A 23,591-nucleotide genomic window follows, 5' to 3' on the forward strand; every position below is an offset into this window, starting at 1 on the left:
GTGTGTACTCTGTAAGTAAAACAGGTAAAATCCACATAGATGAATAGAGAAATAGAAACACAGGCTTTTATTCAGGGCTGTAAACGTGTTTATTTCTGCTGATCAGTCTAACATGGAGATCTATCATGATTAACTCTCTTCTTGTGCATGCCTCAAGTGGCCACTTGAAGAACGGCAGTTTTTGGCACTTAAAATCTCGTCTCTGGAAGTGACACCAGACTGAAGTCTGTAAATCTGGATGAAAGCGGGCAGAATGACTGATTGTGCTTTTGGGACAGAAATGAAAAACGCACGTATCAAATGCAACTTTATTAAACATTTTCATTTTCATTGACATTATTATCAATATCGTAATAAAATTCCTCTAAAACAGGAGAACACCGCTATGTTGTACCAATTGAAGACTTTTACAACTCTAAAATTCTGCATGTTCAACCACAGAACATGATGCCAGGAAAAAATAGATTTTCATATATCCATTTTTTTCATATAGTGTATAACTTCTATATTTATCTATAATAAAAAGGCACTTGGAAAAAAAATGAAAATACTGACATAATATCTCACAAATGTGCAAAAACATAACTTGGAACAGGCCTTGCATGGCCTTAGTCTTTCTCATTAACCCTTTGTGCAACGCTGTGGCACTTTTAAGTCAATGGCACACCTTTACAATGACACTGACTTTGCTAACAGCTTTGTGTCCTGGATTTAATTTCCCTAATGTGAAGTGACTTTAAAACATCCAGGAGCCCGTACCACTTTTTTTTATTATGTTATAGGTAAAAAATAAAAACCTAAATTTTAGGGACTGAGGATGTTTTTTTGTTTTTTTTTTACACTAATTCTTGCTCCTTACATGTATCACTCTACACTCAGAAAAGGTGTGTCAGCATCCCCATATCTATACACACTATGAGGGAAGGATTGGGTAAAAAAAACAAAAGTGCAGTTTCTTACAGGCTGAGCTCAAAGGGTTAATGGATCATACAGCTTATTTTAATATTGAAAACATGTGGACCCTGCAGGGATCCGTGTCATTATTATTCAGATTTCTGCTGCTATGCTGAATCTCTGTCCCTGGCTTCGACCAGCAGAGGAGAGACAGTCAGGGAGGAGGAGGAGGAGGAGGAGGAGGAGGAGGAGGAGGAGGAGGAGGAGAGCTGCTGCATCTGTGGGTTTCGCTGTTGCTACGGAAACCATGTCTAGCCTACTTAACACCTGTTTCTGATGACATCACATGGCAGGATTGTCCACTCAAGAGCGAGAGATTCTTTTCAATGTGAGATCTGAACTGAGTGAGGCTGGCTAATGATGAGTGTGTGGTGATGGAGGAGGAGGAGAGCTCCTAATGACTGGAAATTACTGAGGCAGAAACACAGGTATGCTGTTCACACTGTGCAAACACACAGTTACACTTGTTGTTGTTTACATGAAATACGGCTTGTTTGCCTGTTTCATTCTGATCTGTGGTTAAAAGGCTTCCTGGCCTGGAGGTGGGGGCGTTGAGCCTTTTGGGTTTTATCTAACAAAGAAAAAAAAATGAGGGCAGACGGAGTTCATTGGCCTAGTTTTCTGCAAGCTGGTATGCTTGTGAGTGGCTGCCACACTGGGCACAGCACAGCCACTGACTTCACAGTGAAGAGGGCCATTTGCTGGGTAGGTGGCCAGATGGAGAGCGGCTGCACAGCACATCACAGCCCTCCTCCTCCTCCTCTACCTCCTTTCCTCTGCTGGCATACAGCCTCTGCCCTCATCTCTCCCTGTCCCCTGTCCATTCATTTATTCATTCAGCCAAGCCTTTCTCTTTGCTCTCACGCTCTCCTGGCGCTGCCCGCCATTTCACAGTTGGATGTTGCTCCTCTAAGGCTTGCCATTTCTCTTTTTTTAAAGGACTGTGGCGAATTATTTGACATAACAAAAGGAACAGCGTTCTAAATTATTTCCATACCCTCTCTGAATTATACGCAGATGTGATTGTCATAGAGGAATGTGATGTCATTTGGTCCATATTTTCTCCACAGAGCAGTGGTTCCAACCTTTTATGGAGTCATGTGTTCTTATGACCACTAATCACAGTGAGTAGCCTTAGAATGGACGTACTGTTGACCACACTGTCCAGCAGCCAAGAGTGTACACTTACACTTGTGCCTCTTTGAACTGTCACCAATGCAATATATTACACCCTATTAGCATGCTTATATTTACTACTTAGCACCAGAGATGATGTGTCTGTGTCAGCACCGCCTGCTCCTTTAGGAGATGAACTGCAGGTCCTCAGACTGTTTTGCTTTTTTTGAGAGAGAGCACAAGTCCGTCTTTCCGGCCCTCAAACAATGTGTGGGGCAGTTACAGTCATTGCAACATCAATGCCTGTCCTTTCCACAAAGGTTTCTATGGTAGCCATACAGGTGAGTCTATTTACTCCAATGGGAGACATGAATGTGATTCTGAACACTATAATACTAATTACTGAGAAAAAAGCTGCAACATTCTGACAATAGAAATGTGATTTTCAGACAGATGAAATGAAGAAGATGAACATGTAACAAGGTCTGCCTGTGTCTCAATACATCTATCAACGAACGTAACTTTTTGCGAGGATAAATATGGCTTTTAGCTGTGAAAATATCACATTTGACCTCCTCCAGGCTGTAATGCTTCACTGTTTAGCGTCTCTGTTAGTGCAACATGTGAAGCACAGCAGAGGCTAATGACTTTAGGCTAATGAAATGATTTGGTCTTCAATCTCACCAGCTGATGGCACTAGATGAAAAGTTAAAGAATCACTGATGCATCAGTAAATCCTGGGAATGTAGCAGAAAACAATGCAATAGTTTCAACTGAACACTCAGTCCAAAGGTGGCACTGTGAGAGTTCACCTAAGTCAGAAGGGCTCATCCTCTTACTGATATTTACCTGTTGACCCCCTCAGAGAGGGGAACCACAGAGAACCACCCACAACCCGTCCCTTTCTCCTCCTCTTCTACCTCTCAGCAGAATCAACAGCAGCAAGCTAAAATGAAGAGCAGCCATCGCAGAAGCAACTTCAACATCAGAAAGAAATGTCTCGTCTGAACAACAGCAACAAAAAAAAAAAAACGACAGCATTACAAAAGAACAGCAATAACTGAACGTATAAGAGAAGGCCAACAACATAAGCAGATGTGGGAGAAAGGAGAGAAGGGAGACAGGAGAGTTGTTTACATCAGTCTCTTGAGGGAATGTTCCTTGTGTTTTCCTCTCCTGCTCCCTTACTTCTCTTCTTCTGAGGACACGCAACACAAGCCAGAAAAATGCAAACTAGAACTCTGTAGTAACATTTGATAAAACATGTAAGCAATATAGTCTGTGGTAAGTGCGTTGACTGCGTAATGGAACCGTGAGAAGAAGTTTCCCAGAATTTTTTTTTTTTGCCCCTTTGGACAGAGTAAAATGAGGCAGTTTGCAATAGTGTGGCTTCGTATTCAGTCCAGCTGTGTGTGTTATTGAGTGTATCGCACCCCCCCCCCTCTCTGATACCAACATCCCACTTGCCCCTTCTCTCCAGGTATTTTTTGGCACAGCATAAGACCTGAACTGATGAGGCTGAAGTTCAGCCTTCTGCTGGATGACCACCTGTTTTTCACAGCTGGTTAATAAAAAAAATAAAATAACACAAGACAGTAGTGTTTATCACCACAGTGGCCCTTTCATACACAAACTGGCCGTGTTGATTTGATTACGGGAAAGCAGCTGGACAATCCAGGAGCAAAACAGTGCTTGTTCTGTACACGGCATGCAGGATGTTGTGTAATCATATCCTACCAGAGGGGGGAGTCTGACACACCAGTGCGTCTTAAAAAAATTTCACTTGTGAAAAAGAAGAAGTGATGATTGGTCATATTGCCAGGTGGTTGTTTTTGCTCTGTGCCCTCTGAAAAGCCCCCTAGTCTTATACACACACCCCGTCTGGCACACATTCTGGCGGACTAGGCTGGTCCTGTATTGGTCACCCTCCCCAAGTGTGAAGTGGGGACAGATTGTCAAAAGTGCTCTCTCACAGTTTCTGTTGCACCGAAGGAGCAGAGAGTTTAGCAGCAGTTTTTGAGGTTTCAATACCAGTTGACACTATTAAGTAAGTGCTGTGTTTGATTGACCTGTCTCGGAGCCTCAAGCACAAATATCAAGACAGTTTTGAGTTCACTTGCTTTGGTCTGGCAAGTTTGTCATATTAATCACAGCAGCCTGTGAAAAATAGGTTATACCTTTAAAAACAAAACTCATTCTCTGCCTAACAATGAGCGCGTCATTCGTGTTGTAATGTATCTCACCGCTAAGCTGGAGGCACACTGTCAAAAGTACAGTCATATAAATAGTCAACAATGAATCAGGACTTTTTTGTAAGAACACAGAGCACTAAGACCGTCACGTTCATGTCCACAGAGTCAGCAAACAGGAATGAATTAAGTATAAAATAAGAGAGCAGAGAGTAGCCCGCCGTCAAATACAGATCCGTACATGGTCCTTGGGCCCCGAGTATCGTCTCCCAACAATACAAAAGGCTTGCGTTGTTTGACTTAAATCTTGTGAGGTGTAGTGTTAATAATGATTTGAATGTTTTTTTTCCTCCATGGTGCCTTGATTTGATTGTGCAAGCCAATCCCTACCCACCTTTGACCTCCCATACCCTTGCTATGGCGTTGACCCTCCCATCCCGACCCCCTGAGCTCTTCTGGAATGTGTGTGTGTGTGTGTATCAGTTGACCACAGCTGGCTTCAGCACCACAGTGCCTGGGGGGATGACCACCCAGGACAGGGGATCATGAGACCCGCCTGTGGACAGGTTCAGGACCCCCCCAGTCATCTCGTTCTCTACCTCCTCTCCGCTGCCCTTCTTCACCTGGAGGGTCTGGGCCCTGCGCTCCGATGCGGCCCCCAGCATGGAGACCATCGGCAAGCCCAGAGCCGAAGAGGGGAACCCTGGGGAAAGCAGAGGGGACTTGGACAGAGCCAGCGGGGAGCCGTTAAAGGACAGAATGGATGCGCCTCCCAAGGTACCTGGAGGGGAACCGGGACAACCCAGAGTGCTGAGGTCCAGAGGCCGAGGACTGAGAGGGGACAGTGGCAGGGCGCCGCCGAGACCCTGCAGAGCATGGCCTCCCAGGAGAGCAGCCGCAGCCCCTGGGATGATAATGTGGGCTCCACTCACATAGGACAACTCTGAATCCTTCCCCAAGCCGCTCGTGAGGCCTCCACTCTGACTCCCCCTCAGCATGGAGCCCACGCCTCCCGGGGAGCCCTGCTCCTGAGCCACAAAGTGGCCGTGGGCTTTGATGTGCTTGCGGAGAGAGCTGGGATCTGTGTAGCGCTTCAAGCAGCCCACCATCTTGCAGTAGTAGGGCTTGTCCACATAGTGTGTGCGTGTGTGTTTGAAGCGGTCGCTGGAGTTGGAGTAGCGCTTGTTGCATCCCTCGTAAGGACAAATGTAGGGCTTTTCACCTGCAGCGAGGACACACACAGATGTTGAGAATTCATTCAGAAATTCACGTTGCGGCGGCGTCAGTTTGTGTTTCCACTGACCTGTGTGTGAGCGGTTGTGTATCTTGAGGTTCTCCAGGCGTGAGAAGCTCTTGTTGCAGGTGGGACAGCGGTGCGGCTTCTCATTAGTGTGAGTGCGAATGTGGATGAGCATTTTGTACCTGCATTATAAAAACAAACTTAATTTTAGCAGCTATCAGTTAAATTCTCCACCTTATAGTCAAGAGAATGATTCCCTCACCTTGCATTGAACCCCCTCCCTTTGCGAGCACAGCCCTCCCAGTGGCAGCAGTACCCAGAATCCTTTTCAGGTTTGACATGGAAGTCGTTGACATGGTCCACCAGGTCTTGTAGTGAATCAAAGAGGAGATGGCACTGAAAGAAGAAGGAAGCTTCTGTGGTGATAAAGTTCTATTGGCTGCAGCAGGATCAGATTCTTCCTAACTCTCTGCGTCTTACCTTCTTCCAGCGGCAGGCCAGCTGTTCATCTGCTGACAGGTCTGGAGAGGTTCTCTTGTCGCTCATCTGTCCGATGAACATGGAGGATGGCAGGTGAAGCCCTGCCCCAGCGCCGACTGGTACAAAAAACTGAAAGGCCTGCGAGATGTGAGAATTCTGGTGAACAAATAGAAGAAGGAAAGATGCCTGCATAAATAAAAGGACGTTTATAAAGCCTCAAAAACCACTGCGTAGAAGCTCTTCAGCCCTAATACTGGAAAGCTTGGACATCTGCTACATGACAGGTGAGAAAATATTTTTTTTCTGTGTCAATGGTGTACAGAGCTGCTGATTCTTGTCTTTCCACTCCATTTTCCTTCTAGTAGTCCCCCGCTGTGCGCTACAGAGCCTCCCTACATCCCTGAGCTCGGCATGAGCGCGTTTTAGATCCACTGAACCTCAGCTGGGGCTCATTGATCTAAAGCACCGGCTCACTCACACACAGAGGAGTCTTGATGAGATGTTGAATTTAGAATAGATAACACTGGTACAAGCTCTTCTCGTGAGAGTAGAAGAGAGGACACAGCTAATGGATCACAGTCCTGTGGCTTCAGCTATGTTAGAAATGTGTATGTGACAAATTTCATAAAATGAGACAAATTCCCTGGACGGAGCTGTTCCTCGTCATGCAAAACTGAAGAGAACATGTGAGAGAGGGAGAGACAGTGTCCTGTCGATGTCCACGGGGGACAGGTTAGGTGTGTGTGTAGCTCAGAGGGGATGTGTGTGGCTCAGTAGGACGCAGGGTGGCTGAATAGGCCCAGCCAGCATGTCTCAATTCAATTGCATGGGAATTGAATTAGACGGCGTGAGGTCTGCATGGCTGTAGTTTGTCTTAAATCCGATTATACATGTACACACACACACACACACACACATACGCACAGGCACACACGTCATGCCAGCAGGGCCACTGAGTGCAAGCTGGACAGACTGTGGTATTTGTTGGAGACACAAGAGGTGTTTGATAAGAGGCCTCCCACCCCATACGTAGCCGCCTGATTCCCTTATGTGAGTGTGACACAACCTGATGTTGTTCCTGATTTGCTGAAAGACGGTGTTCATTCCTGCAACAACTTGAGGGAATAATCACTCACCCCTGAGGGGACGTAGTTGCCGTTGGTCATTTCTGGAGAGCTGGGGGTTTGTCGGGAAGAGGGAGACATGCTCAGGTCCACCGCAGGAGGGGTAGGGGTATCTGTTCGATCATGAGGGACCACCTGCACACCTGACAAAACACAGACATTTACATCACTGTGACCCCTTTATGCAAACAAACACACTTAGGGATACACACTGACCCATTTGAACAAATACATGTATGTATAAGTACACAATGTGAGACACAGCGCTCCTTGGTGTTGGTGTTACCTACCTGTGTGTGGAGATCCTGGTGAGGCGGGCTCTATGACTGCTGTCCCATCGTCTGCCATATGTAGCTGGCGGGCACGTTTGGGGTGAACTGGGGAGACGGGAGGAGAGCGCACCCCTCTGTCCCTCCCATTGGCTCGCCGAGGGAGTTTCAGGTCCAGGGGCTCGTCCAGGGAGAGCATGACTGCAACCCGCTGATGTCCCAACTGCACAAACAGTCACAGGGGGGCAGAGTTAGTCCAATAAAAGACTCATACAACCACACATGTAATGAAAGGCTACATTCTAATGAGACAGGTTTTCACACCTGCGACTGTTCTCATGTGAATGTTGTTGAAAGTATCTCACATTCCACAGTCCCACTGGGTAAGAAATACTCTCCAACAATGGCAAACTGACAACAACCGTAAACTGAAACACTGAGTGAGCCAAAGACAAATAAACACACATACACGACACGTAGGGAGCTCAGTGACCCCCTTCTCTTTTTCCACCCTGACCTTTACTCACACACTCTTCCTGAGGAATGTCTACAATCCAATCCAGATGGTCGCCCCCACCGTGAGCCCTGCTTCACCCTACCCCTCGGCCAGTCACTGGCCCTTGCACCCTGTCACATCAACCTCGCTGCCACAGCCCATCCCTAACCCCCCCTCTGCCCCCCACCTCAGTGCACACCTTCAGACACCATGGACCTTTGAGACCCACCGGCAGCCCCCGCAGGCCTTCACGTCCAGCTGCACCGACTCAGACCACCTCCTCCCTCCTCTAAACACACTGACCTCTGGACCCAGCCTCCGGGCTTGTGGGCAGGACGCTTTATCTAGCTGTCATTTTGAGTTCCACTTGAGTTCCAGGCCATACTCTCAGTTGAACCCCATAAGTCAAATAAATTGTTAATTATAAATAAAGGTTAATAATAACTTAATAAAGTTTATCTTAAATGCAAATAAATGTTAGTCTATACAGCGTTTACTGCTTGACACCTACAGGCGGTGCTAGTTCAGTACTGCTGAATCAAAGCCAAGCTCTCCATTGAACACAATGTGTTAGGGTTCACTGCTTCCTCTCACGGGGCACACGCACACACACACACACACACACACACACACATCTCCTCCAAGCATTTTCCATCTACGCAACACAGAAGCAGTGTCCTATATTCCTCTGCCCATCTCACATACACCACACACGCATGCGCACATACACACACGAGTAATTAATCAAACTGTGATTTCAACAAATTCATCAGTCCTCCTCTCTCCCTCACACACACACACACACACACTATGCTGACACACACTCATAGAAAGCTGCAGTTAGTAGTGAATGGGGGGCTTTGAGAGTGACTGGCCAGGGGCCACATGAGAAGCCCTTGTGTCTGAGATGCATGGAGCAGGGAGGTCACCAGGTTCGCAATCCGAACAAGGGATGGCCACCAGCTCTCTCTCTCACACACACACACACACACAGCCAGAGGGGGTGGGAGGAGAGGGAGTGAGGGGGTGCAGAGACTCAATCAGGCATAGATGAGAAGATGATAATGCAAACACGTACTGATACAAACAGGCACACACTGTTTGAACATGCACACAGAGCAGTATTACAGCAGTTATCAGTGAGATATACAGTCACTCCTGTTCCTCACATGCACTTAGCATCTTTGATTTCAGTCTGATTATAGACCACATGACCCACATCTTAGAATGATGTGACATAAAAAAATGTCAACCAATAACTTCAACCAAAGAACACACAGAAAAAAACTGTGGATTCATCCTGGTACAAAATGGTCAGATAATATGGCCACATGATGCAACACAATTTTCCAGGATAAAGTGTGTTTATTATTTGTGGTAATGTAATGCAGGACCAGAACATCACCACCATCCAACATGGATCCCGTTTCACCTGCACAGACAGCCAAACAATAAGATTCAGTTCTTTGTATTTTCAGCAACATCAGGTTTTCCATAATGGATGAATTATTTCCATGTAATGACAAAGAAGACTTTTCACTGGTAATTCTGGATCAATAATTTGTTATATGAGCCATTAGTGTGAGCCTTCTTGGAGCTGTGGTTAACACCGCATTTACGTTTCTCTCTTATGTTCTGAGTGGGCATCTCTAACTGACTGTAAGTCCACATGCTGCCATGAATTTTAGCTTCAGTGTTTGGCCAAAGTAGCATAAAACCGCCTGTCATCCACTTTAAGCGAGTAAAAGCCCTCGCCCCAAGGCGCAGAACGGGAATCAGCTTAACCTTTCCTGCAAATCCTGCTCTCCCCCCACTGTGTGGATAAACAGCAAACATCCACATTATACTCCATGCTGTGAGGACCAGATATGGAAATGCTGGGTCCTCTGCACTTTAAATCAATCATGTGATTCTGTAACACACACTTGAGTGTCTGCAACACAGAAGCTCTTCTCATTCAGCTGCTCCTCGTGCAAACCATTATACGTATATATATATATATATATATATATATATATACACACACACACACACAGCCACAATAGCCTGTACAGCACCCGCCACCCCAACCACACCAACATATACACAGCATCATTTGTGTCTTTCAGCCCGCTGAGGGAAACACAGTGTTTAAATTAGCCATGAGCTGCAGAGGGTGCCCCTGATTACCTAAACCTAACCACGTGTCTTTGTTACATAACCTTAACCTGAAATATTGATATTAGAAAATATTAAAACTGTCAGTGAGCCACTACAGCTACTTGAGATGTCATGGACAATAGGGGAATGATGTGGAGCAGATACATTTTTCAGGTTTAAGAAGTCGCTCATCTGATCTCTCAAAATTCCCAAGAGGTTGAGCGGCGAGAGCTCCCGGTGAATCTGAAACTCAGCTCAGCCTACCCTCATGAGTCTTTCTTAGAAGAGGAATAGACTGACTGGGAAATGACTCACACTGTGTGGATCTTGGACCTAAGTTATAGGACCTCCAAACAGCCACGCTCACTGAGAAGAGGCTTGTGGGAAATGTGAGACAAAGAGAAAGGGCAGCGATACAGAGAAGGAAAAGTTCTGTGTTTGTGCACGTCTGTGTGATATGTGAGTGTGTGTAAGTAAAGTTTAGTGGCGGGTGGCTGTGAAGTTTGGGGAAGGGGTGTTGGCTGGCCCCCATGCAGACTTCCTCGCTCAGCGCTGGGGTCGACAGTGTCTCTGAAAGGCGGCATTGTCCCTCTCTGGGCCCTCTGCTCTCTCTCTCTCTAGCAGAGTAAACACACCAGCAGCTGAACAGGAGAGAGAGAGAGAGAGAGAGAGAGAGAGAGAGAGAGAGAGAGAGAGAGAGAGAGGAGAGGAGAGGAGAGGAGGGATGACCCAGGGGGCCAAGGATATATGAGGGTGAGGAGGAAGTGGAGGAGGAAGAGTCCTCAAAGACGTGTTTGTGAGTGTCCTCTTAAGCAACCTTTGTCACCTTCTCCTCTGCATAACACCTGAGTCCAACATCTCTGACCCAACTCCCTTTGATGAAGGGTGAGTGTGTGTTCAGGGGTGATCTCAGGTCGAGGCCGGAGGGTGTGAGAAAAGTGGGATGGTTGGTTAAAGGATGAGGTAGCACAGGGTAGGCCATCAGGTCAATGACGGGGCTGTGTTTCAACAGCACTGTGAAGCTTCAGGCTCAGCCCTGATCTTTAGCCTGATCTGATCAGAGGGGAGAGATCAGGATCATGTTTCGGTTCGGTCTGATGGCACAGAAATGAAGTGTCAGAAAATATAACTGTGCAGCGTGAGGCAATTATGGTGCAGGGTATAAAAATCGTATTGTGTAATATTTTGTTCTCTGGGAGCGTTTCAGGGAGAAGGAGAACGTGTGTGTACACATTTAGTGTGACCCCCTCTGAGGTTGGCTGTAACTTAATCTCCCTCCTGCTGTGACCCTGGGAGGTGGTCTGTAGGAGGTAAGCCATCTCTCCCCGGGGCTCTTAGCTCTCTTTTCTCTCTTTCTTTCTCACATACACACACAAACACATGCACAGAGACCAACTGAGCTGAGATAGCAGCCCTGTAAAAACACTAAAAGCCTCAGCACTCTGTTTATTGTCGTATGATCTGGAAACCGGCCCGTGACAAGTTCTGTGAAAGTGACTTCTCCTTTTATATAAAAAATAATCATTCTATGTCCGATACAGAGCATTCGCTCTCAGACCTAATAAGGTCTTATTGATCTACCAGCTTAGTGTTATCAACACAGAGGCAATGATTTCGAGCCAAGTTCTCAATTTGAAAGTTCAGTGTATCATTTCATGAACTAAAGACCAATAAGTCTCTTCAGTCGTCCTGTTTCTTTTGTAAATCTGTGGCTTGGCAGTGATGTAAAGACCCACAGCTGCAGCGTCGGGCGTGTCTGGACCTGCTGCTTTTTCCATCCAACAGGTGGAAAGGCCAGGGTCAAAGGTACCTGAATGAGGTGTGGGTGTGGTGTGTGACCTCTGACCCCTAGACAACTCGACTGTTTCTGCAGGATATGTGTTAAGAGGGAGGAGAGGATCTGAACATTTGCCCAGTCATCTATGAGTTATGGCATATAGGTGATCAGATTATTGGCAACACGCACACGACTTCTTGTTAACTTCCATTTTCAATGGAACGCCAAAAAACACTTTCAGCAATCACACAGTCATTTCTCCATAAAAAGACTAAGTAAGTTCATTTGTATTAGAGACACAAAGAAACACAACCAAACATGGTCACCGCTTCACTCTCAGTTGTGTCACTGCTGACGTTAATTGAGGTAATAACCACAAGTGACCCCACCTCTGCTGCTGACACACCCCATTACCCCCACCCTCTCACCCACTGATGGATCACCCAACACACAAACACACACACAGCTGAGAGTTTCTTTTTTTTCCCCCTGCTTCTGTCCTCCTCAGCCAGCCGCCTCCTCAGACAGGAAACCTCAGTTTCCACTCCTCCTCTGGGCCTCTCATTCCCTCTTTTTCACTTTCTTTATTCTTTTATTCTTTCCTTTCATTATTTCTCTCCACTGTAACTCGTTTTATTTTGTTTTTCGCTGCATTCTTCTCTGATCTAAAACTGCACCCCTCCCATGTTTTTATGGTGCATTAATGGCCAAGTTATTTCCTCTATATGTAGACTTTAAAAAAACATAATAAGCATTTTACAAGTTTACTTTTGCATAGTTTTGATTTAAACTTCTACATGTTCCCTTTGACCCTACTGCAAAAAGGCCCACAGTATCTTACACATGATTATGTAATAGTAGCATGCATGGAGCCGCATGGGAAGGGCTATTGAAGAAAAACGGTTTGTGCAGTGCTGTAGTCACAGCGGCTGGAATACAGAGAAACTGTGACACATGCTTCAGCACAGGAAGAAGTAAGCACAAAATTACCACATGTTAATTAAATGAATTTAGAAATATGATAGTAATATTAATAAGATGGGATAAAAGATTAAAAAATATGACGAGCAAAAAGGATCTGTGATAAAAACAGGAGAAAAGAGTATTAAGTAAGGGAAGGAAGGAAGGGAAGAAAAAAAGGGAGGGATGGATAGAGTGAAGGAGGGAAAGAGTGCAACAGGAAGCTTCTAAGTGAGCTACCAATGGCCTCCAGCCAGAGCTTTCAGACACTGAGGAATTCCAGGCAGAAGGCAGGGAGGGAGGGAGGGAGGGAGGGAGGGAGGGAGGGAAGGTGCCAGGAGTGAGGGTGCACAGAACGAGGAGGGCGGGTCACACTTGTGGTTTGTTGTCCATAGGGGGGGGGGGCTACATGAAAAAGGAAGAGCATGCATTTAAAGCAATATTTTCTGTGTGGGTGAACATTAAAATGAAAATGCATTTCTTATTTATTTATTTAGTTAAAAAAAATATGCACAGGCAATTTTATTAATGTGACATGGAGTTATTCTCCAACATTCACAAGACTCTCTGGTGGCCACAGGTGCACTTAATGTTTCCACTTTTAATTGGCATGCTGAAAACATAGCTGTTTACAGCAAAGATTGGATGGTGGCTTCTTGCTTTGATCCATGACATGTATGACATATGTGCGGCCGGCCAGAAGGAGTCAAAATTTAAATAATTTCTTTTCACAGGGGCCCCTAATATTCTCCCATAGTGCACAATCATGTATGTTCACTCTGAGACTTAATATTAATTACAGGTGAGGCTGGCATCGGAAGAAGATTGTCAGCAGACTCTGGATCTTAATAGCATCCTGACAGACCTGCCATCAGAACAGCAATTCCACTTAGTCTGCCATATAGTGAGATTAGGCTTTGAATGATCTATAAAAAGGCATCTGACTGAGATTTCACATTGTGTCAGTAAGCGTTATGACCTGCTAAAGCAGGGATTACGGCACGACACAGTGACCTTGTGGTGGGGTAGGTGGGTGAGGATAAATAAAGGGATGGTCGGACTATGGAGGGACGATTTGTGCAAAGCATGCGTCGCAGCCGCTTTGAATTTGTCTATAATCTCCTATCAGGTGAAGAATAGCTTCATGTTTCATTAGAAGTGGAAGTGCACAGGGTGAAATAATACATTAGAAAAACCATTTTGCAATAAAAAGCAATCCTCTGAACTAGCAGGAGAAAGTGGCTGCACATTGGCATGAGGTTAGGAAACTTCCCCCCAGCCAAAGTCAATTTATTAGACTCCCTAGTAGCAGCTATATGACATAAACAGTATTGAGAGCCCACGTGCAGCAACATGTGTTTTGAGTTACTGGTTTTGTTTGCCTTCCTCCTACTACCTAAATATCATATGGGCAACATAACACTTTTAATCTCCACTGTAGTATCCGGACAGCGATCAGAGGTAAACAGATAATCCCCACCCACACCCCCCCCCCCCCACTCCCACCCACAGGGCGATGACTCTGTTTGATGAAGCAGGAACCGATCCAACACTAATGCTCAAGGCACTTCACACAACGGTACTGTAGGCTTTGAAGAGTGGTGAGTAATCTTACAATAACGTGGGGCATTTCACAACATAGCAGTTTCATATGAAAGCAGGAACCAATGAAACGCAGCGTGAGGTCTTTACACAGAAGAGGAGAGGAGAGAAGATGTTTGTGGTTACAGATGTGATTGACATCCCCACCCTGGATATCTTTAACATCCCAGTAACTCAGCTGGGCCTCTCATCCTTTGCCCTCTCTCTATATCCCACTTCCATTAAAAACCGTCCTCATCCCTTATCCTTCCTGACTTCCTCTTCACTTTCTGCATCTATATTCCCATCATCTGTCATCGTTCTCTTTTCTCACGTCTCTCTTCTCTTCTGCCCCCCACCTCTCTTCTCAGACCATTCCTGTGGCCTCTCCCCCAACAGGCAGTGATGCAATCCTCCGACTCCTGCGTGCAATCACAGGGTCTGGAGTTGGCTCACCAGCCAAGCAGGGGCGTCACCACACCGCGCTCAGTAGGAAAGCAACAGGAGAGGAAAGAAGGGAGGAGGGGAGACGAAAGAAAAGGAGGAACGAAGCCAATGTGAGAGGGAGGAAAACAGTCTGAGAGCCTGTGCGAGCTACCAGTGAGTGACAGTAAAAAGTGCTGTGATTGAAGTTAACAGCAACGTTAGGCCTATTCACAACTAAACTGGATGAACCTTTCAATGAATATGACTCTACACAATCAAACAAACAACACAACATCCCAGCTCTTGTCCTCTCATCAGCCCACTAACCAGCTGTGTCTGTTTTGCTGGGATTGCTGGATAGGGTCTGTCTTTCGGAAGTGACGGCTCTTTGCTACTCCCACACTAAACGCTGTCATTCCAGCTGACTCACAATCGCATTATTCTAACAACAGGCAGTTGCAGTGTGAAATTCAAGTAATATCTGTAAAGATGGTAGTTGCACTACACTTTTCCTAACATTTTCCCCCCACATTTCCATGTTGGGCTGGTGCAGATAATGTGTTATCTTAAATGAAGTTGTGTGCTATGTTACCATAGAGATTTGATCACGTGGAAAACACGTCAACACAAGTGGCAACATTCATTATGTGAGCTGATCACATGTGGAACTCATGTGGAAAATCTTCCACATGTTGTACATGTGAAAACAATTCTCCACATGTGATTTCACCAGGTGTGTACAGCAGTTGTGACACATGGTTACATATTATTGGATGATATGTTGAAAACCTGTTTTCCACATGAGAGAATTCATGTGGAAAAGCAAGCAAAAGGTGATGTTATTAAACACTTAAAAAGAGATGGAAGGTGCGATTATAGCACTTTAAAAAGGGCTTTAAAAGTCAAAACTTTGAGATGATTTTGTGTAGACATGCATGCATGTATACACTCACACACTCACATTCGCCCCTACTTTACCGGTTTTGCAGAGGCAGACCTCCCCTAAAGGCAGCAGCAATGAGCACAAGGTCACGTTAAGAATGCAAAGCGCTGGCACCTGCCTAAATCTTTAAAATACCAGGTTCTTTCAACACACACAAAAAGCCACCGGCTGCCACTCCCTAAGACTCAAGTCAAGAGTTCAGCCTTAAAAGAAAAGACTCCAAAAAATACACTAAAATTTAAAAGCCCAGCATTAACTCTAAGCCATAAAACAATGTAAGTGTGCAGAAATCTCCCTCTTCTGTTGTTAAAACCCCTCTTCCACATGGTTAACAACTTTTTTTAGGGAAGGCATTAAAACTGTGGTCTATCTATCAGGATGGGAGAGGCAGTGCACAGTGCACAGCCCTAATGTACATGAATACATGTATGCTTGTGAGCAGCGTGCCGGCTGCATGAGTTCAGACCAGTTCAGCGTACTGTGGTACTGCTCCAGCTTTGGGAGGGGTGCGTCTGTCTCACAGTCATTTCCTGGACGGGAATATTATGGCACCACATGCATGAGAAACAAACCCCTTTCACATTTACACGCTGACCCCAGACACTTTCATTTGCTTGCAACACAATAAGTCAAAGGTGCATAGTGAAATCCCTGGGAAGCAGGTCTTCTTATTCAATAGCTGGAGTAATACGATCCCTGCAACAACTTTATGCAATACGGCCTCTGGGAGGCTGCAGGAAAGCGTGGGGCGGTGGGTGCTCTCTTTATTGACGAGGCCTGTGTCTGCTGTGTCGTAACTCGTCTGCTTCGTCACCACATAAATCACAGATGGCCACTCCTTGTCTCTCTGTGAGGAGGACTGGCTGACACCTGTGCACCAGCAATGCCACACATGGAAGGAAAGGAGTGGAGGGGCACAGAGCCTGCAGATGTGCTCCGGACAGGGAGTGTCTCCATTAGCATGTGAGGGAAAATGTATGTTTATGTACTAAGAGGAGGAACGGAGCTGCAGCTCTGAAAGCAAAGCGTATTGAAAAGAGAAGAAAACAGGAAGAGGGAGAAATACAAAACAGCAGAGAGCAATTAGAAGACTAAATGACGTGATGTGTGTGTGTGTGAGTGTGTGTTTAAGTGTGTGTTACGGCGGGGGGAACTCCTGCTTCTTTAAATCTGGGTGTGTCCCCTTCCATACTGTCTGCTATACCTCCATTTTATCCCTTCTGCGTCCCTCTCCAGTGATCACACATATACATGCACACACAAAGCCTGTGTTGTCTTTTCCTTGTGAGGCTGTGCCAACTTAAAGGCAGCCCTGTGTTCTTCCTTCTCACATGGAGCGCCTGTTTTCTCTGAGTAACCCTCCGCCCAGCTTCTCCTCCCACCAATGCCTGGCAATAAGACAAGGTCAATATGACAGTCTTTGTCTCCCTCTCTCTCCCTCTCTCTCTCTCTCCCTCTCTTTCTTTCTCTTTCCTCTCTATATTTCTGTGTTGTAGCTCAACAAAGTGACAAGCTCCACCCTGCATCTTTCATCTTTTGCAGCTCCATGCAAGAGAAGCAGAAAAAAGAGAGAGCAGAGAGACAGATGCAAAGGGACAGATGGAGGGCGACTGAGATGGCGACAGACACGAGAGTTGAGCGGAATGCTGTAAAATGGAGCAGCACTAAAAGTCTTGATTTCAATTAGGTGACAAGTCTACTTGGTACGATCTACGCCTTTCATTAGGTGCCGTGTACGACCATACGGTATAGAGAGAGAATCTCAATTAGTGCTGAAGGTCAGAGTGAGACCTCTGAGTGCTCCTCTGTCCTGACATTTAGAATCAATTAGCGGATGACTGACATCCATCGAGATCCAAGCAAACAAGGATGTAGTTTTAAGATGGCCACTGAAAGTCAGAGAACTTTTAAAAGCCAAATAACTTTATTTAACAAAACAAAAGGCCAAAAAACCTTCAAAACATTTCCAAATTACATAAGGCTCCCTCCTAAGATGATGAAAAACACACAACCGCACTACATATGAATTAAATTAGTGCTGGCAACAACTCCACAACACCACAGAGAAGGTAAACAGTCACAAGCCAAACTATTTCTTCTCTCTTTTACTGCATGTATAAGATGGAGGAGAATGGCTTATATAATGCATGCGTCGCTTATGAAGCTGGGGGCTCATGGAAAGTGGGAGTCAAAAAGAAAATGCAAGGGAGGGAGTCCCATGAAGTGTTGGGATGGAGGGGAAAGAGGGAGGAGGGGAGGGTGAAGGGGGCAAAGTCTGGAAGCTAGCTGACAGGATTGGATATGCCCAGACAGAGAGCCCAGGCCCAGGCCCAGACTTGAGAGCCTTATTTGAATCTCAGAAATGCCTCACCCTTCTCTCCCTCATCCCCTTCTCTAAAAAAAAACAACACGCCATCAATCCCTCTCTCCTGTCTCCTTACCCACAGATAGATCCCCTCTTATCCGACTCCTCCCTTTCTTTTCTTTTAAAACAAACACACATACTTACCTCTGTAGATAGGTAGGTATTCTACAGAGAATCCAGGGTGTGGACCAAGCAAGTAAATAATAATATAAACCAGCTGTTTCTCCTCTTACACTGCACTGCTGTGAGCATATCACTGTACAGCTCACAGCTCCCTGAACTGAGCCCTCAAATATTAAAATAAATTAAACATGAATTGTAAAAACAGCTCATTTTATTGCTGTTAGTCTTTTTATGTCCACACCTCACTCCTTTATTCTTTCTTTTCCCTCATCAAGAGTACCCTGCCCCAGACGTGGTCTGTGTATCGTCTGAGGGGCTTTGCAGGCTGAAATACTGGATAGAAATACTGAGCAGAAGGCACATTAAAGGGAATGGGAAGAGGTAGGGCGGGGTAGCTGGAGTGAAGCACTCTGAGTTTGTCTGTGTTTATTTTGGAAAATGCAGGGCCTGCAGACTTGCAGCAAAGGAACTGACCCATTCACTTCACTGTGGTAGATCCTCATATAAAGACCAAAATTCCTGCACACATTTCCGATGTCCCACACAGGTGATTTGGGAAAGAAAAAAGACCTTATATCCCCAGGGTGGCCATTTTCAAACCCACCCTGGGGACACAGGAATAGTCTGCTCCAGGAGGAAACTGTGAGGCCGTGAGGTGATTAGTGGTTACAGTTTAACTGGAGAAAAATGCATGGTGCGTGAGCCCCGCCAGCCATGGAGCAAGGCGGTATGTGCTGGTCTCCTTCAGTTTTACAAGTTAGCGTGAGACAAGCTGCGGATCCGCTTTGTCTATTCTTAATGTTAGAGTCTGGCCATCACCCCACACAGTCACATCACGCTGCACTGCCCCGGAGTATGGCTGCGTCATTCCAACATGCATATGGCAATGATTAGTGATAAGAGAGATTGTGGAAAGTTCTGGACTGTAATAATATGAAAGTCATTTACTGTCATTTTCAAGTTTAACTTAAGTTCAGCTGTTGAATCATCTGTTTCTTCTGAGGTGAGTCACACTGAGGCTTCAGCTGGCTTGTATCCAGAGGTGTCTTGCTCGCTTTTCCACATGAATTCTCTCATGTGGGAAATAGATAATAAAAGCTATCTTTATCCCAAAACTGACAACAAATTCTGTCCACCTAAAGCAACTGATCCTAGCCTATCTCAAGAGGACCCATTATTGCTTGGGATGCATGGTAGTAAGTCAAACTTTCTGTAAAACTCTTTGGCCAATTGCTAGTATACATAGTATAAATATTTGTCCACACATACTGATGAGATGACACCTTTGTACAGATGAACTCTGAAGGGCTTGTGTTGACTTACTGGAACTCTAAAAACTGATGCTAAAGTGGTGCCTGAAAGACTCCTGTGTGTGACCAGTTAGAGGTGACACCTGCCTGAACTCTGACCATCATATCTGTCAACCACCATTGTCTTCTGTAGGTAAGTAGTGAATAGGAATTCTGTATATGTACAAGATATGCTATCATTTGACATAAAGATCTGACATGAGTATTTCTACAGAGACATAATAACAGTTGTATTTCGTCTCCCATCATAAAGCTGACTGTCCACAACCCCTCACAGGTTGAGTCTGTCATGAGACTCTAAAATAAAATCATTGTGTGTATCAGGTGCCTTGTTTTCACTGCGTGCTGCCTCATTCAGTGACCACTGTAATCCTCTCTCCCCTGCTGCTGAGTAGCCTTTCAGCTTGACCGTAATCTCCCTGCAGCTATGGAACCCCACTGTGATATTAATTCAAACACTCATACTCTGGCTCTGGCAGTGCAAGTTTGTGCAACTTCCATCCCACCCACTCACTGGTGGCAACCCTGCTCAGTCCGCCCCCCTACCCCCCCTCAGGTGGTAAACATATTACTCTTCTCACCTTGGATTAGAGACAAAAACACACTGCATGATGTAAGAATCACACTGACGGTGTTTATATTAGATGCGGTGCACTTTTTATCAGCCTGTTTTAAGCTATTAAGTGCAAGTGCACTGTGGGTTCCCACAGATACTCCACCACACTACTCGTGGTTGCTCTCTGACGCAGGAATACGCCATTAGGGTCCACCTTTTCCACCATAAAACAGCTGCTTTTCCCACAGTTGAATGATGTCACTCAGTTGCGGCGTGGGGCAGACACATGGAAAGTTGAGGAAGGGGGTGATAACCACTCCCATTGGGGTGATACTCCTTCTACATGGTGCTCTAATAGCAGCAGCTTATGCATGTTGGTATTAAACCTGTACACACACACACACATCGAGTCAGTGTGGAACGCCACCACAGAGATGCACAGCTGGAACCATGTGGACATCTGGCTTAATGGTGGAGACGAGAGCCTTTTCCCTGCAGTCACTAAGTGCTGTGTGAGAAGCATCGTCTGAATCACCGGCCCTGATGGTGATAGATGCTTCTCTGTGCGGCCTCCAGTTTTTTCTCTCAGATGGATGTTATGCTTGACCTGTGGTTGAACTGATCATCAGCTGATTGGATAAACAATGCAGCGCGCAGGCTGCGGATGTGATGAGCACCTGCGTTCACAGTTCAGGGAAAGGTTTATGGATTAAATAGCAAAAGGGGGAGGCCCTGGAATAGGGAGGAGAGAGAAGAGGGAGTCAAAGTTCTTCCAGTACAGAAAGCCCCCTTTTTCTCTGCTCCACTTCCCTGACGTCCTCCTGGCTTACTTCTAAGATATCGTTATCGTAGCACTCAAAAGCAGCCCCCGAGTGTGTGCCTCGGTCTGCACTGTGGCCTAATGCTTTTTAATGATCAGGCCTTATTCCCTTCTAGCACAGGCCTTGTTAGGTCTGCCTTGGCAGGGCTCAGGCTCTCGCTCTCCCTCTCTCTCTTTCTACTGGCATCTTCTGGAACAATGAGCCTGTGGGAGGCAGCCAATGGGGAGAGAAGGTCCATCCCAAACTCAGTCCCAGTGAGCACACAATTAGGCTTAGGGACAGTGGAATTGCTTAATTGGAGGAAAATAGCTCTTTATCTAGGCCTCTGCCTGTGCACATCCTTGCCCCCTGTGCTCTGTGCACGGCCTCATCTAACTTAGAAATGGACTCAGCAAGAGGCAAGACAAAGATGTCACCAGTCCCAATCAATGCTCTTTCATTCTGTGTCTAAATTCTACAAGCTCGTCCTCATCCAGGTTATCCATCCTCATAGAGTTACCAGTACACCACAGGGCTAAATGCAGGCGTTTGGTCTCTTTATCAGAGCAGAAAGCCCAGTACAAGCCTGTATCTTGCACAACAGCTGGATGAGCTGTGATGTGCGCCTCTATATAGGGCAGGATTTGTGACACTGCTCTAAAAATGTCTCTCAGGAATGAGAGAGAGGACACAGACAAGCGGGGAATTAAAACAAAAAAAAAGGTCGCACCCATGCAGAAATAGGTAGTGACACGGTTACTGTGCGTGAACGGCACAAGCTACCGACCTTGGATGTGACAGCAGTGTGCGGGTACTCCATGCAGGCTGCAGGATTTCAGTCCACCACTGGAGAGGCTCTGAAAATAGGTCACTGCCCTGTTTGAACTCAGTTTTTTTTTTTCATATTGCAGGAGGAGACCAGCGTGGACACGCACCACAGCGGACAGTATGCACACAACAGAGCTGACATGCAAGACGGGTTCGCTCCAGGGCTTACCTTTTATTACACGAGAAATGCGTGGATGTGGCCGAGATATCTCTGGTTCGTTCCCCGTCTCTCCCCCCCGCCCCCCGGTGCAAACTTCGCACGCAAAGTCCTGTGGGCTCAAACGGCGTCGGTGTCAAGTGACTCCTCGTCAATTAGTCTTCGATAAAAATGAAACACAGAGCTGACACGTCTTGAAAAAAAAAATTATGACTTATGTGTCTACAGAGGCGGTCCGCTCCCAGACCATTGTCAGGATTATTCTTAAGCATGGAAAAAAACATGCAGCGTGTGTGACAGCTGTTTGTTCAAATAGAGACTTCTCTGTGGAATGACAGCCTTGACTGTGGGAGTGGGATGATATTTTACATGTTATCATGCCACCAGAAACCCGTCAAAAAAAGTGTAAACATCCAAATCCGTAGCTTGAAGTGTCCCCGCTGAGGAAAAAGAGAAAGAAAGATGAAGACCACTGGTGGTGTCAGGAGCGCAGCAGAGGGGATTTCTTCCTAAATTCAAAGCGCATCGCTTAATGGCAACGCTGGTCAAGTGGGGGTTTCCTATGGGTGGTCGTGGTCCTCCAAAAGGGGGGAAGGTGGGAGGGCAGTTCAGACCAGAGGGATGGCACGAAGTGGTGGGTAGGGCGGGTTGGCGACGGGGTGTGGGTTGAAGGGGAGGATCGTCTCTGTTTTTCTTCTTCTTCTTCTGATTCTTTTTCCCTGATGCCGAGCTGGTGGCTCTCTTTTCCACGCACCTCTCCCCTCGTGATCTCCTCTGCGTTATTTCGCTGGAGAGTCTTGATGGTAGTCTCCCCCTTCACGACCGTCTGAAGCGCACAGACAGCCGCCCGGAGCCCAGCCACCCCGTCAGGACCAGCCCAAGAGTCTGCCAGCTCAGCGCATGCTTACTGCTCCGCCCATCCACCATGGGCAGTCCCCGGCTTTTCTCCAAACTCTCCCCTCTCTCTTCTCATGTCCTCATGGCCATCTCTCAGCTCCCTCCACGAAGGGTAACACCCCTCTGTTATTCTGCTATGTTTTCTTCTTCTGCACATCAGCCTCAACAGGCTGTGCTTCAGGCCATGAGAGAGATGTTGCGTAATTTTAAAGTTAGTCCAGTCATTTTTTTTCTTCCTACAGAAATCAGTGGGCTACAATCAAAACAACACTTTCAACTTTAAATGCACAGCGAGGATTAACACATATACAAAGTAGTTCTCTTAAAAATAGAAATTAAAAAATGTTCTTACTACAATCCTCAAATGAAGCCAAAGCATACATCATATAGCTGTTTCATGCAAAATAAAGATAATTTATCACATAAGGTAATAATTACAGCCATTTTCATAAACATATAAGAGTATATATAACTTGATTTTCTCAAGTGTGATTTCCCCCCCTCTGTTATGAGAAAGTAATCTGAATATTTTTGCATTTAGTGTGTCAGTTGGGTCGTTTTTGATGTTTCATAGGAAGCCTTATTATTTGGTGAGGAGGATACTATACTTAAATACAGCTGCCATACATGTTTGCCTAAAAATGAGTGCACTCCTTAAATCTGATATAATCTTTAATATACACTGTGCACTAAAGGATGATGTCACTCTAAAATATCCAATAAAATCAATCAATTTGGCATTTTATTCACTTGAAAAGTGTGTGCAGGCAGTGACAGTGACAGTGAAGTAAAGGTTAGGCTACATCATATAATGACAAAATAACTTTTTTTAAGGAAAATGAGGCAAATTTAATTTTTTTT

At 45.8% G+C, this 23,591-nt stretch overlaps 1 protein-coding gene across 5 annotated transcripts; it reads right to left on the reverse strand.

Annotated features, from left to right (window-relative positions):
- Positions 1 to 294: 294 nt before the first annotated feature.
- On the reverse strand, positions 295 to 22,808 carry glis2b (GLIS family zinc finger 2b). Of its 5 annotated transcripts, none has more exons than XM_028412064.1 (7): positions 21,846 to 22,808; positions 7,394 to 7,595; positions 7,116 to 7,246; positions 5,980 to 6,117; positions 5,762 to 5,895; positions 5,563 to 5,681; positions 295 to 5,481 (listed from the first exon to the last, which is right to left on the reverse strand). In XM_028412064.1, the coding sequence occupies exons 2-7, from the start codon at positions 7,569 to 7,571 to the stop codon at positions 4,739 to 4,741; spliced, it is 1,443 nt and encodes a 480-aa protein (XP_028267865.1). In that variant the 5' UTR covers positions 7,572 to 7,595; positions 21,846 to 22,808; the 3' UTR covers positions 295 to 4,738. The 5 variants fall into 5 exon arrangements, with proteins under 5 accessions (XP_028267865.1, XP_028267861.1, XP_028267864.1 ...); XM_028412060.1 differs by having other exon boundaries at positions 5,980 to 6,135; XM_028412063.1 differs by lacking the exon at positions 21,846 to 22,808 and adding an exon at positions 8,098 to 8,118 and having other exon boundaries at positions 5,980 to 6,135.
- Positions 22,809 to 23,591: the final 783 nt, after the last annotated feature.

Source organism: Parambassis ranga, chromosome 8, assembly GCF_900634625.1.
Source record: "Parambassis ranga chromosome 8, fParRan2.1, whole genome shotgun sequence".
NCBI lineage: Eukaryota > Metazoa > Chordata > Actinopteri > Ambassidae > Parambassis > Parambassis ranga.